This window comes from Zonotrichia albicollis, chromosome Z (genome assembly GCF_047830755.1).
Source record: "Zonotrichia albicollis isolate bZonAlb1 chromosome Z, bZonAlb1.hap1, whole genome shotgun sequence".
Classification (NCBI taxonomy): Eukaryota; Metazoa; Chordata; class Aves; order Passeriformes; family Passerellidae; genus Zonotrichia; species Zonotrichia albicollis.
In genome coordinates, this window is record NC_133860.1 from 33524035 (window position 1) to 33538403 (window position 14369).

General features: G+C 41.0%; 2 protein-coding genes across 4 annotated transcripts in view; one reads left to right on the forward strand and one right to left on the reverse strand.

Annotated features, from left to right (window-relative positions):
* The window catches only part of MTREX (Mtr4 exosome RNA helicase), a 47487-nt gene extending 36750 nt beyond the window's left edge, over positions 1-10737 (forward strand). Inside the window, exons 22-27 of one of the 2 annotated variants that reach the window (XR_012578217.1) lie at positions 3483-3646; positions 4968-5073; positions 6281-6337; positions 6742-6904; positions 9017-9161; positions 10081-10185. Coding sequence is in view for 1 of the 2 variants with exons in the window: in XM_005490652.4 (XP_005490709.1) it covers positions 3483-3646; positions 4968-5073; positions 6281-6337; positions 6742-6904; positions 10081-10185; positions 10495-10547 (648 nt within the window). In the remaining variant the exon portion in view is untranslated. Of the gene's footprint in view, positions 1-3482; positions 3647-4967; positions 5074-6280; positions 6338-6741; positions 6905-9016; positions 9162-10080; positions 10186-10494 lie in introns of those variants that run through there. The other variant, XM_005490652.4, reaches the window with a different exon arrangement.
* Positions 10612-14369, reverse strand: part of PLPP1 (phospholipid phosphatase 1) — a 59720-nt gene continuing 55962 nt past the window's right edge. For both annotated transcript variants that reach the window (XM_005490654.4, XM_005490653.4), the window contains exons 5-6: positions 13132-13308; positions 10612-11063 (exon numbers count right to left, since the gene is read on the reverse strand). In XM_005490654.4, coding sequence (XP_005490711.1) covers positions 10938-11063; positions 13132-13308 — 303 coding nt within the window. In that variant the 3' untranslated portion in view covers positions 10612-10937. The remainder of the gene's footprint in view (positions 11064-13131; positions 13309-14369) is intronic.

Sequence of the window (14369 nt, forward strand, 5' to 3'; positions counted from 1 at the left end):
CTTGGCTCTCCAGCTCTCGGATCATCTTATGGATGGGGATCACAGCATCTCGAGTGGTCCTATACTGCCGTTGATGCACTATGGAAGTGGCAATTGGCACTCGTTGCTCTTCTCCCGTCAGGCATCCTACTGCAGATGGATTCTCAGACAACCCAGGCAAGGTGTTCAATTGCTGGATGCCCTCTGTCTCTACAGCAGCTATTCCAAATGCCCATCTGAGTCCTTTTGGGTCTTTGAAGTACCCACTTCGAAGGTAGTCTATGCCCAAAATACATGGGGCCTCTGGGCCAGTCACAATAGGATGCTTCTTCCACTCATTTCCCGTTAGGCTCACATCAGCTTCCACCAAAGGGAAATCCTGGGATCCCCCTGTCACACCAGCAATAGAAACAGACTCTGTCCCCACATGTCTTGATGGGATTAATGTGCACTGCGCACCAGTATCGACCAAAGCTTTATACTCTTGTGGTTCCGATGTGCCAGGCCAACGAATCCACACAGACCAGAAGACACGATTTTCCCTGGCCTCTACCTGGCTAGAGGCAGGGCCCCTCTAAGCCTGGTTATCATTCTTTCCCTGGGTGTATGTTTTGGATGTTCCTTCGAGGGGATCAGACATGTCATCATCATCATACCTGGCCGTTCGACTACGGGCAACTGGAGCTGCTTTCCTCCTGGTGGCTTCCTTCAGTTCACGCACCCGTCGTGCCAGAACAGCAGTAGGTTTCCTATCCCACCTTCTCATGTTTTCCCCACAATCACGCAGGTAAAACCACAGCTCAGCTCGTGGGGTGTATCTTCTCTCACCATCTGGGAAACGTCTGCCTTGGATACCGGAACCTCGGATCTGTACTGCTGAAATTTGGAGAAGGTCTTCTTTAATCTCCTCGCTAAGCTTCTTATGGTTCTCCTCTATCTTATCCTCTAAGTTCTGCAGACGTGTTTCTACCGCTGCGATTCTGGCATGTGTTGGGCCTTGTACAGCATCTGCATATGCTCGGAGCTTCCTTGCCATGTCAAGCACAGTCTCACCCCTCTCATCCCTCTTCATGATGGCTAAGGCAGAGTCATATTCTTGTGGCTCGAGTCGTACGAGTTTTCGCCACATCACAGACGTGCATGGTACTAAGTCTGGGTTCCTAGTTGTTACATCATTTGAGAAGATAATCTCAGCCACGGCCATTTCTCTCAGGCGTTGGATCCCTTGCTCTATTGTCTTCCACTGAGTCTGCTGCATATAGAGATCGTCTGCACACAGGTATCTTTCTGCTACACTTCTTAGGACCCGTTCCCAGAGGCTGTGAGAGTTAGCCCCCCTCATCATTCCTTGGTCTATGACAGAATCCTGTGACAGGGATCCCAAATGTCTGGTTTCAGTGCCATCCAAAACGGTAGCCTCGCCTGCAGCATCCCAGAGATGGACCAGCCAACTAATTATGGATTCATCAGACCTTCGAGTGTAATCCTTCCGTAGGCCACAAAGGTCCTTCAGGGAGAAGGACTCAGTATTGGCATCTGAACTTGCACCTGCTGCTTTGACTCCTGACTTTACGTCAGGAGGCACTGAGGTTCCTTCTCCTTCATCATCATCATCATCATCATCCACTGGTCGATTGGTCTTGGCTGTGCATTTCCCACTTCTAGTGCTGGTAACAACAGCCATGGGTTCAGCTGCTGGCTTCGAGCCTGGAGTGTTAGCTGCAGCCTGAGTCACCGGGACAGTTGCTGATTTATCTCCCTGCCCCCCTGCCTCTGTCTGCTGCCCTAGAGTATCTAGCAGTGTGCGATAAGCATATGCCAGGGCCCAGCTCACTGCAATGACCTTCCTCTCCTTAGGCTCATCCTGGTACTTCTCTTTCAGATATTTCCCCACCTCAGCTGGGTTCTGAATTTGTTCATGGGGAAAATCCCACACTATAGGGTCAGAGAATTCCTTCAGGATTTGGCCCATATCCTCCCATTTCCCACACCACTTAGGATTTTCCACACCAGGGTTTACTCCTGAGTCAGGGGTCTCATCAGCCCGTCTAGAAATCTCAGCCCTCATTCTAGAGAAGCAGCAGGCTGTATAGAGGAAGGTTACCAGGTTGAATACCAGGAAGATGGTTTCTTTAACATTGAGGGGAAACTGAACATCCTTCACTAGTGATGCCACTGATTCATAGGAGAAGGAAGAAAGCAGAGGCTGAAAAATCTCATTCCCTCCTGCTCCCCCTGCGACAAACTGGATGCATAACCATAGCCATGAACCATTCATACCTGGAGCAGACCGCAGCATGTTTATAAACTTCTTGCACATTATTGCCATCAAACCCAGCAGGATAGCTATTCTGATCACAGCCCCTCTGATGTAAAAACTACGTATTAGGGGCAATACTAAAGCTATTTCTGGATACAAAAATAAACCTAGGGACCAGAGAGGTATTAAAATCTCAAAAAACCCTAGGGATCAGAAATGCATGCAAACCTTCACCCCAACAGACATTATGAATCCAAAAAACATGGCTATTAGCTGATTTAAACGAACACAGAGTAATAGCAGCCAAAATGCAGTCAAAACAGGGTTTTTCCACTCTCTCTCTTGCCTCACGTTTAGGTGCCAAAAATTTGTGCTGATTTAGGGCAAATTTGTTAAAGAATCTGCAAAGGAGGGCCCCTCCAGAAAGCGAAACCCACACGGCCCCTCCCCCCAACCGGTTCGGGAAAAAAATTCCTCGGAGAGAACTGGAAAGAACCTGTTTATTTGACTGGCCCCGCACCCCCCAGCACACAAAATGAACAATACCCGATGACACCGCTTTGAGAAAGATGACAAAATCAGAAAGTCTCTTTCGGGGGATGGTTGCTCTGTTCTCAGTCCCTCCGGCGCTGGGCCAGCCGCTGCAGCCAAACCTTCGGTGTTCCCAGGTCCCAGTCCGGAGCAGGTTCGAGATGGTCACAGGAACAGGAGAGGAGAAACAGTCCAGGAAGCAATGTGGACTGTTTAGCTAGAACTAGCTAATAAGCAGAGGCAGAAAGCAGAGCAGAAGCAAGAGCAGAAAAAGAGAGCAAGCAAAAGCAGCAAGCTGAAGCTGGAAGTAAAAAACAGCCTTATGTACCGCTTGTCTCTGTGTCCCTGATAAGAGAAACCCAAACAAAACTTCCACTCTTCAGAGCCGGTCTTAAAGGCACAGAACAGATGAATGGGGATATACAAGCATCATAACGTCACCCCAGGACAGTTTCCCACTGTGGGTAAATAGCTCAACTTCCCAGGCTTACCAGAGATTTCAGTAGGTAAATGGAGCTGACTTTTTTACTATTATTATAAAATCAGTTTTAAACCTTCCTCTTAGAATTCTTAGGCAAGACAACTTGTGAAGTAGTATGTTCATATACCATTGTTCTGAGGCATTTATGTAAATTAAACAATGTCTTTAAAACAGTTGCGCCTGTTAAACCAGCAAGGGGTGTAATTCCTCTTCTTCTGGCCCCCCACCCAGATTGCTATGGATATTAAAGTAGCAAAGCGAGAATTGAAGAAAGCCAGAACTGTCCTGCAAATGGATGAACTCAAATGCCGCAAGCGTGTTTTGAGAAGACTGGGGTTTGCCACGTCTTCAGATGTTATTGAGATGAAAGGACGGGTTGCTTGTGAAATCAGCAGGTAACTGGCTTCTGTGCAAACTGTTCATTGTCATGTATATACACATTATTGTCCTTGCTAAAATTAGTACATTATGTTTATATTTTAAAGTTTTGAGAAAATTAGAAAAGGATTCGTTAGAGACTCTGTTCTGTGTAATAAAGGTAATATGCTGATTCAAGCAGCATAAGTAAAGTAGCAACTTAAGGACAAAATACAATAGGTTTTAAAATTAAAATGTAGACATGAAAATGGCAAAACAATAGGCTTTTTGTGCCTGACTTGCGTAATAGCATGTGTTTTCATGTAATGTTGTACATTGCATGAGGGGAAGGTCTTGATTTCTGTGGTAGACATTAGACCAGGATTGTTGGTCAGAAATGAGCGTAGCAATGATTGTCAGCAGTTACCAAGTCACTGACAGGTTTGCAATAGAGCGAAATTGCTTCCATAGCAATCTGTGAAGTGATGCATTTTACTGTAATACATTTATCGGGTACATATCTATTGAAAAAGGTGAAAAAAATAATGAATCAGACTTCAATATCTTACAGTGTAACTCAGATTTTGATAGGATTTTATATTTTTAAAAGTCACAGTGACTGCTGTACTCATTGTCTTACAGGTAAGTTTATTTGATAGCTAATTGTCTTGCAAAATCTGATACCAGGTAGGGAAGCTGAATCTGAGTTTTATCTACTTCCTGACTGTCTGGAATGGTTTGAGTTACACATCTCTCTTTTTAAAAAATCATACAGTGTTTTTCTCCCATCCTATGCATTTTTTTGATTACCCCAAAAATAGAGGCATTTTATCCAAATAAGTATGTTTGGAGTTTGTATCTGCATCATGTGGTTACTTTTATAAATCATGATTAAGTCTTTATTCCTCAAGTAAATTGAAGCAAGTTTGTTCCTTTTTTCAGTATTTTGGAAATACCCAATTGAATTTTTTCTAAGCAGCAACAGTACTAGTTTTAGTCCTTTTCTGAAGTTACCTAACTCCCTGGTTCTTTCTGATCTCTTGATATTCTGTCTGAGAGAAACTGACTAACTCAGCTATTCATACTAACTCATATGATCTGTCGGGAGAGTTTTATTGTAGTTCAGTAAGTGCTATTAGTTTATTTAAAATACTATTGCTGTCTCTTAATCATTAGCATTCTCCTTAAGAGGCTAGTACACTTGTTTGTGTGTATGTGTATTTTGTGTTCTGACAGTAAAATTAAGATGCTGGTTTTTTAATCCATATCCAGTTGCTTCAGAAAACAGATTATTAGTTCTTCATTTAAAAATTACATATCAGTAAGTCCTTCCCCTAAGCTTCATTCTTTTTATTTTAGTGCTGATGAACTACTCCTGACGGAAATGATGTTCAATGGTCTCTTCAATGATTTGTCTGCAGAGCAGGCAACTGCACTGCTCAGCTGTTTCGTGTTTCAAGAGAATGTGAGTTACTTCTTCAATTCAAGAACTCTAGACATTCCTGTCTTCTAACAATACTGTTTTTAATTCAATTGCAGAAATTGGTCATAATAGTATGAGCCATTGCACATTTTTGATTGCTTCCTAAGATGTTTGACATGAACTCCTGTTGAACTTGGCGAAAACATTTCAGTTTCAATGCTAAAGTCTCTTTCCTCAAGAGACACTCCAAAGGTTGTGTTAAATTGCAGTCTTCCTCCTGCAATGAAGCAGTATCACTGGATTGTCAGCATGTGCTGCTATTAATACACACATACCCTTCCATATAACTGAAAATGTAGAATGATTATCTCAGGAAGATGCTCAGCAATAACTGCACCCTGCACTCTGGGATGAGCATATATTTAATCCTCAGACATGTCTGTGTTACGTTACATGGTCAGTACCCTTGACTATTGATTGAAATGGCAGTACCATATGGAATTGGTGCCCAGAAGGCTGTTAAAATCAGATCATATGTTTTTAAAAGCATGGGCATTTAATACCAGATGTTACTGTTTTCCACCTGCAAGCTGTATAAAAGGGTAGTATCACTCCAGAAAATTAGTAAAAATAAACTTCCATATGAAACACTTTTGCAAGTAGGTAGCAAGATATAACACTCAGGTTGATTCTAAATATGGAAAAACCAGTGGCAGCAGATGCTAATGCATTCAGTTTGTTTTTAGAAGGGAAACCAAGGTAAGCCATTGTTAATTAGAATATTGGGATTCACTCAGCAATAGTACTTGAGTCTAAACAGCTAGGGCATAAAGATAATCCTGTATTTTGAAAAGCCATATTTTCATATATTGCCACTGATGCTTAAGTTATTAACTACTTCAACAATTACAAGCTTTTAAGAATACAAAATGTTTTTAATAGCAGTTCATTTGTCAGTTGAAAACTATGATACAGCTAAATAGAGGGAATTTTGGAAGTATCCAGAAAGCAGGTGCTGCATTTCATAATGTTGGTATACTGTACAGAAAGATTTTGTTTTCTGGTCTAGTTTGAGGAACAAACATTCGGGGAATTCAGTAATTTAATATTTGGCACTCAATATGTTTGAGAATATATTGGAATAATGTAGAGTGGCAGTATCATGCATTGAACTTCTGCTTTTACATTTAATTTGGTATAGAGCAAATGTATGGGAGCACTTGAGATTGTTTATTATCTTCTTTTTCAGTCCAGTGAAATGCCAAAACTGACTGAACAGTTGGCAGGACCACTTCGGCAAATGCAGGTAATTAGAAATCTGAGCTCAGGGTTAATGTTAACACGAGCAAAGCTCGTAAGTAATGTATAATAAGTGTGAAGACCTAATTTTGCACCATCAGTGAATTCAGCTGGCACTGCATGTGATTTTGCAATGTGTAATTAATAATACATTATATGGTGCACAAGAAATCTTTATGCTAATTTAGAACATGCCTCTAAAAGTTTTATAAGCTTGCTTGCTGCACTGTAGATTCTTAGTGTAGACAGACTTCATGTAAAGAGTGGTTTACTTTCTGATTATGAGTAATTTCACACTAAAAAGAAAACTTCATCCTGTAATGCAGTACCTAATAATGTGCATGTCTTTTTGTTACTTAAATTCTTACTCTGGTTAAGTATAATATAAATACAAAATATTTTATTTTAAAGGAGTGTGCAAAAAGAATCGCCAAGGTGTCAGCAGAAGCAAAACTGGAAACTGATGAAGAAAATTACTTGAATTCTTTCAGACCCAACCTAATGGATGTTGTGTATACATGGGCAAATGGAGCTAACTTTGCTCACATCTGCAAAATGACAGATGTCTTTGAAGGTACGCTAATCAATTGTTCTTTAGAAGGTATGAGTTGATAATTCCACAGCAGGGAGTGCTAATACTGAATAACCTTACCGTAAACTCAGATATATTCAAGCATCAGTATGGCTAAAATCAAGTGGGGAAAAATTCTTTACTATATATTTATATTTATACTTACACACTGATGATGATTTAGAATCTAGATTCGCTTTTTAAAGGGGTATCTCTGTATTCTAAAAACTTTCTCTAAAACTCAGAAATTCTAAGCATTACAACAAAAGGTAATGCTTACTTTTTCTAGTTAAAGGGAAAAACAACATGTTCCAAATGCTTGTCATCAGGAAGTACAGGTCTTGCATTTGTCCTCATTATAGTTAAGTTTTTTTTTCTTTGGTATAACCAGTTCTTCCTGCTGACTTAATGATGACAGAAGTGAAAAGTGTAACCAAGTCTCTCTTTTGAATAGTTTTGCACAGAAGTGCAATGGAGATAGTTGCAAAGCCTAGATATAACGTGTCAGGTGGATTAATTTGGTTCCTAGAGGTTGTCAAACAAGAACAGTCAACACTAAAGGTCAGGCCAGAATGAAAAACCAGCCTGTTGGAAGTTGTGAAGAGCAGGGTGGATGCACCACTCTTAGGAGTGAGTCTTCCTTTTTGAAGTTGTTAGTGTCACTGTTGCCTCCCTCAAATGCTGTTTTCTTCTTCGCAAAGGTTTGCAGATTCCCTTTTAAAGGGAATTCATGCACATAATTCATGCATGTAATCCAATGCACAGATCCAGGAATTTTCTGAAGAAAGTTGCTTTTGAGCAGTACAAATCCTGGCAGTCTTTGCTTCTGCAGTCAGCAGATCCCTCCTATTTCAATGAGTATCTGAGCCTTCCATTTGCTATGGAAGCACCCTGAGTATGTGGAACATTGAAGCAGCTGGCTTATGTTTTACATTGACATTTTAATGTTCAGGATACACTGGGCAGTAACATTTTCCATTTACCATATTTGTACTAAGACAGTCAGCTTTGTTCTACTCAATAGTGCCAGCTTCCTCAAAATGAGATCTTAGTGGCCTGTTTTGAGGTCATCTCTTTTAACAGGGGTTAATGCATGATTCTTCCCTTAACTTTCAGTAGGCTGGTTTTCTGTGCTTTCTGTCCGTATCCAAAATGAAGGGAAGCACTTCAGGCATCCATTGTTGGTTATGTGTGCCTTAAATGGATTGTGTTCCTAAATCCCAGAGTAGTTTTCCTTGGTTATCCAAGTAACTGTAGTGATTTAAAAGAAAATCAGAATACAAAATAAGCCTAAGTGTTCCAAGAACAAGTGTGTTTGCCACAAGTGGAGTAGCATTGATTTGCTTATGAAAATACCTTGTCTTTAAGCTGAAATATGTGGTGGGAAGAAATAAAAATAAGAGCAGCTTTTAAAAGCCATTAGGGAAGAATGCTAAACAGAGTTAAATGTCTTATGTGTTAACTGCAGACCAGCTCCTGCTTTATGGAAGTATAAACAATAATAATTCATTTTAAAATTGCAGTTTTCTTGAACATAAAACTCTGTGTGCAGCAAGCCCAGCTACGCTGCCTGTAACGAGTACTCCCTGGAATGGCTGTCGCGGTTTGCCCTGTAAATGGAGACGAGCAGGATCTTTGACAGCTGAGCCAGGGCAGCCCCAGTGCAGCACTGCCATGCTCGGGGCAGCTGCCCTCAGGTCGCTTGTGTTGGTGCGTGCTCTGTGCTCAGTAGCCTATGGGTGGGCTTTTCCATCTCCTGTCATTGCAGCAGGTTTTACAAACTGCTGCTCTTACACAAACTGTTCTCACTGTAGAAACTGTCATGGCCTAGTGAGCCCCTATGAATGCTTTTTAGAAGAGAAGCATTAACTTTATCATGTCCCACTTTCCCAGGAGCTATGAACAATGCTCTTTTCATACTGTGGGGTTTTTTTCCCCAAATATTATATCTTAAGGGGTAGTAAAAAGGTTGTAGAAACCAAACCCCCTCCAGTGAGCAGAGACTCAGATCTTCCCCTAGATTTGGTTGCTCAGAGCCCCATCCAGCATGACCTTGAATGTTTACATGTATTGAAAGGTCACAATAAGGTCTCCCTGGAGCCTTCTCTTCTCTAGGCTGAACAACCCCAACTCTCTCACCCTGTCCTCAAAGGAGACCTGTTCCATCTCTGATCATCCTGGTGGCCCTCCTCTGGACTCGCTCCAACAGGTTGATGTCCTTCCTGTGCTGGGGACCCCAGAGCTGGATGCAGCACTGCAGGTGGGGTCTCATGAGAGCACAGAGGCAGAATCACCTCTCTTGCCCTGCTGGCCACACTGCTTTGAATGTAATTGGCTTTCTGGGCTGCAGGTGCACATTGATGGGTCATATAGCCTGTCATCCAGCAGCACCCCCAAGTCCCACTCAGCAGGGCTGCTCTCAAGCCCTTCATCCCATATTTACCCATTAGCAGTTATTTTGCCTACAGTAATTTTGACTGTCGGAGATGCTGCTGGAGGAGATGACCAAACAGGATGCTGTTTGCTTGTGGCCAGAAGAGCAGAAGCATTTAGAGTTGTTTTGTGAAATTTGTAGCAGTGACTTGGGCTGAGCTGTGAGGAAAGTTCAAAAAGGAGATAAATGCATAATAAATCACAAGTGGGTGTTGGTTGCAGTGTAGGAGCTGTGGCAAGATGCTTATGTGTGTCATTGTAACCATGCAATGGCTTGGTAGAGTGGTCCATGGACTCTTGAGTAGCTCAGGATTGGTAAGATAGATCACTTACTGTTTTACTGCCTTTGCCAACAAAAGAACTAAGGCTTATAAAAAATAATCCCAAAATGAACCTGTGGTAGTTCTTGAGGCAGCTAAGTTGTGAATCTCCTACTGGTCTATGCTTTTTGAGGAAGTCTTAACAAGTTATTGAAAGAAAAATTCAGCTAGGAATTACTCAACAGCCCAGAAAGTAGTGTGATTAAATATTAGTTAGAGAATGTAAAGACAGTAGAAAGGACAAGCATTTGGAAACACCTTCCAGCAAATGCCTCACAAAGAAATTTACTGTGCAAACAGAAACTAAGTTTAAGACATTTGGCTTCTAGATAAATTGAACAGGGTTGTAGAAGGAACAATTACTTTGAGCAATTCAGGACCGGTTACATAATGTGGCACAACGTTGTCCCTTGCTCTTTCATACAGGTAGCATAATTCGTTGCATGAGGCGGCTAGAAGAACTGCTTCGGCAGATGTGCCAGGCTGCAAAAGCCATTGGGAACACAGAACTGGAAAATAAGTTTGCAGAGGGTATGTACTTCACTTTCACAGTACATTAAGCAATTTTAGAAGGAAAAGTGATGGGGCAAGGGGCTGCACAGATTGTGAGGACTGAAGGTGAATAGTTTTGAAATTTTCTCATGTTGACATCGTGGTAAACAGCACCATTGCTGTTGTATTTCCAGATAACATCTTTATTACAAAGTGTGATTTAAGGGTGGCTAAAAATGGATATACAATGACTTCCATTTAATAACCTGTAACATGCTTATAACTGTGCTTTAGTGGTTGTTATAGTTAAGACTCTTCAATATTAATATTTTTTTTCCTTCTTAATAGGGATTACAAAAATCAAGAGAGATATTGTGTTTGCTGCAAGCCTTTACCTGTAACAGCAGATGTCTTCCAGAAACTATACTGACATGATGGAACAAATTCATCAGTGTCACATGTGGCTTCCATATCAAGTAATTCCTTTTAATGGTGTTTACTTAAACCACAGTTGATTCAACAAGGCATGTACAAACAGCAGTGTATGTAATATAACTTGTTACAGTTTTCAATAAAAATTTACAATTATAATAGCTTTCTTTTAAGCAAGAGCTTGAACCAACAGAAATTTAAAGTTTAGATGTACAATAACTGTGGTAGATGTTACTATATACAGGTAAAGTGAGCATCCAAGAGCAGCAGCAGTCCCTTAAAGGCAATTACTTATATTACAGAGTTAGACTTGTGAAACTGTTTTCATTCAGAGCAATATAGTTGATATGGGTCATTCTTCATGGTTGATGATTGCTGCCAAAGTGATTTCCATTTGTTGGAGTCTCATGTAGGGTTGTATGGGAATCTTCCTTTGGTTGAAATGTACATCCTCTCACTTTGAAGAAGTCTGACACATAGACAACCTAAGTGAACAAATTAGTGTTAAGCGTTAATCAGTGTTAAATTATTCCTGCACTCACAAGTCTTTGAAACAAGGGTTCTGCAGCAGGCAAATTCTATGATTGGAACTAATAAAAAGCTTAATCAGTTTAAAACATTAAAAAATGGCAGGGAAGTCTTGTACAAGATTCAGACATCTGTTCTTTCAATAGCTTTTTCACCTTGCCATTGACCAGTTAGTCACTGATGGTTTAAGCCAAATTCAAGGCTTGTGCTAACTGACTGCCTTACCAGGCACTGCTTCATTACAACAGCCATAGTTTGAATAGCTCTAAATGAAGGAGCAAAATGTGCTTTTGGAGGGCCCACAATGCAAGTTTAGTTAAATTTTTTTTCTGTAATTTAGGTGGAAAAGAACAGGAGACGTGGTGCTTTAGCTGGACCCAGCACCTGTAAGGCCAGCTCTACCTATGTAGTTCCTTCCTGCAGTCTTTTAAACATACCACCTCACTTCTTCACAGCTAGGAGACATCTCCCTCACTACAAGACAGGTGGTTGATCCAGTTCTGCAGCTTGCTGTCTTCCACTGCTCATTTCACCAAGTCCCATAGCAGATGTGCTGGGCACAGTGCTACCTGGAGTGCAATAAGTGAGAGCCTCACACGATCCTTTCCCTTCCTGTATTGTGTCTTCCCCTCCCACTGCAACCCCGAGAACTGCAGAACACTTGAATGTCCATGGCAGAAGAAACAATCTCCCACCACGCTGGCAGCTGGCTGATGATCCAGCACACTGCTTTAGCTACAGACCAGGGGAGTTTCAGCTTCCACTTAATGCCAGATTCCCTCAGCTCAATTTAGTGATGATCTGTTTGCAGTTGCTGTGCTGCTATGCTCTAACCTCAGCTTGCTGGTTTTGGAGAGGAACTCATCAGTTCTTTCAGATAAGAGTCTGAGGGTGGTGGTTGGTGCTAGTGTATATTTTTTAAAATAATTTCCTGACCTTTCAACTCTACTCTCTGTAATGCTACTTTCTACTCTTTCTTGTATTACCAAGCACCTTCTGAATCATCCGACATCCTTGACTAAACTTGTTTTCCTAATAAAAGTGTCCTCACCTCTTTGATCTCTGATGTTTCTTACTCTCTGTACTGTTTGTTAGAAAAAGGGGTAGGATCATGCCAACATGTTGCCATTTAGTAACGGCTAATGCAGCCTGTATGATTTCCCAGAGCTGCTCCAAGATTTGATTATTGATTGCAGCTAGTAGACAGCTTTGTCTTGAGCCCTTCTGACCTGAGAAAGCTGACAAAGCATTTATTGTGGAGGCTGTTCTTCCCAGCTGAGCCTCAGTTCTTGATAACTGAATCTGTCAGTAAGACCTCAGTTCATTCCCATTGATCCAAAATTATCTGTGGATGAATTAGCCATTGCATTCTGGTGAGACCCAGTACAATTGTTGTCACTCAGACAACTGGGCATGCTGTGATAAGTTTAGGCAAGTGTCTGTTTCCTGGGATAACTTTATACTCATCAGTACAGCTGAGCTTCACATGTTTGTTCCTTGTTGTGAACACATTTTTAGTACTAGGAATGCACACAAGAAATGGTGCAGAAGGGCTTTAGTTTCCCATCAGACTGAAAAAACCACTGTGTAAGGTGGCAAAGGCGCAGACACTTTGGTGCTGTACTCATTCAAGGCCTTTTCCCCCGTTTACTGTATAAAACTTACTTTATATTATGTCCTCTGGTATTGTACTTGGGATTTCAAATATGGCTAGAAGCAAAAAGCTTGATTTATATAGAGAGGCCTTGGTTTGCAGTTACCATTTCCATCTTAGTTATTTGAAAAGCTCTTGAGAAAAGGCTATGTCATGTTGTCCAATGGCTAAAACTACCATTTATCTCACTCCCCAAAGTACTATTGCTACAACCAGTTCAAGGAGTTGTTTCCCTGTTTCAGCAATTTCTGAAGCGTTAGAAATACAGGTTTGCTTTTCTGTGAACACAGCCTGCAATTCAGCCTGCTATTCTAAGGTGCTGTTCATAAAAGCAGCATTCACACCCACCCGCCCCCTCAGGAATTACTTACAATGAGCACAGCTACCACTGCGCCCTGGATAAGTCCTGTTAAAACATCACTCCAGTGATGCTTGTAGTCAGAAACACGTGAGAGACCCACGTAGATGGATGCAGCAATAAGACCAAACTGTAAAGTAGGACGTACAAGTCTTGCCCAGTCTCCTTTCATTCTTGCCTGAAGATAAAGCTGAAAGAAAAAGAGAAATTAGTTACAAAATGCAGAAAGCACAGATGCAGTAAAATTGTGTTGGGTCTTTTCAAAGAGTTGATTGAAATTTTACTGAAGTAATATTCACAGCTGTTCCAGGTGCTATAGTTGTACTTTTAAGGCTGCCAAGGCAGGGTTTGATAGTTTTGGACTTTAATTTATATATAACACCATCATATTGTTCCATTTGTACCAATATGACAAATTAGTATTTTCAGGATAAAGGTCCTGGTAATACTAGAGCCACTTAAGGCTTAAAAAGAATCCAGTGGAAGTCAAACCAGTATTTTACTCCTGCATGAACTACATGTAAGGCTTATACACAAAATAGTTTACATTTACTATTCATAGAGCTGACAAGTTTTTAAACTTCATTCTCAATTCCAGTCACCTTTAGTATTATCAGCTTTTAGCATAGCATTGCAGCTGTAGCTAAGTATCAGAACTAACTTGATGTAATGATAGCATTTCTCAGTTGTCACTGGTATATTTCACTGAGCTGTGTTCCTCACTCTTTTCAGCTGCCTATTAACCATACTACCACTCTTGTGGATATTTCAAGTTCCCATGTATTTTCCCTCCCCTCAGGTCTGCTTTTGTTGTGTATATCTGTGTTTTTGATGTATTATCTAAATTTTGCAGTATTGTTTCCTATCTAATCTAATCCAAGACCCCAGCTCTGTTTCTTCTGTGGTCTGTCTAGGATCTGTCTGTCTACATCTGTCTAGCTCTCTAGTTTCTCTAATTACATTCTGTAAACATAATTGAATTTATTCTGAAACTTAATCCTATCACCAAAGAAAGCAGCATAGTTACTGCATTCACTGACAAAACAATACATTTGGAAGTTATATTTAACATTTCAAGTATATCTTCACAGAGACACTTAGAAACTTCAGGCCAGGGACAAAACCTCAGCTGACAGTCTTGAGTGATGTAGAAACCAACACACAAGCATCAGGCACCAAGCAGCACTGGTGCCTGACGGTAAAACCCTCCACTGCCAACTTCAAAAGCCATGGCTAACCTTGAGAAGCAGT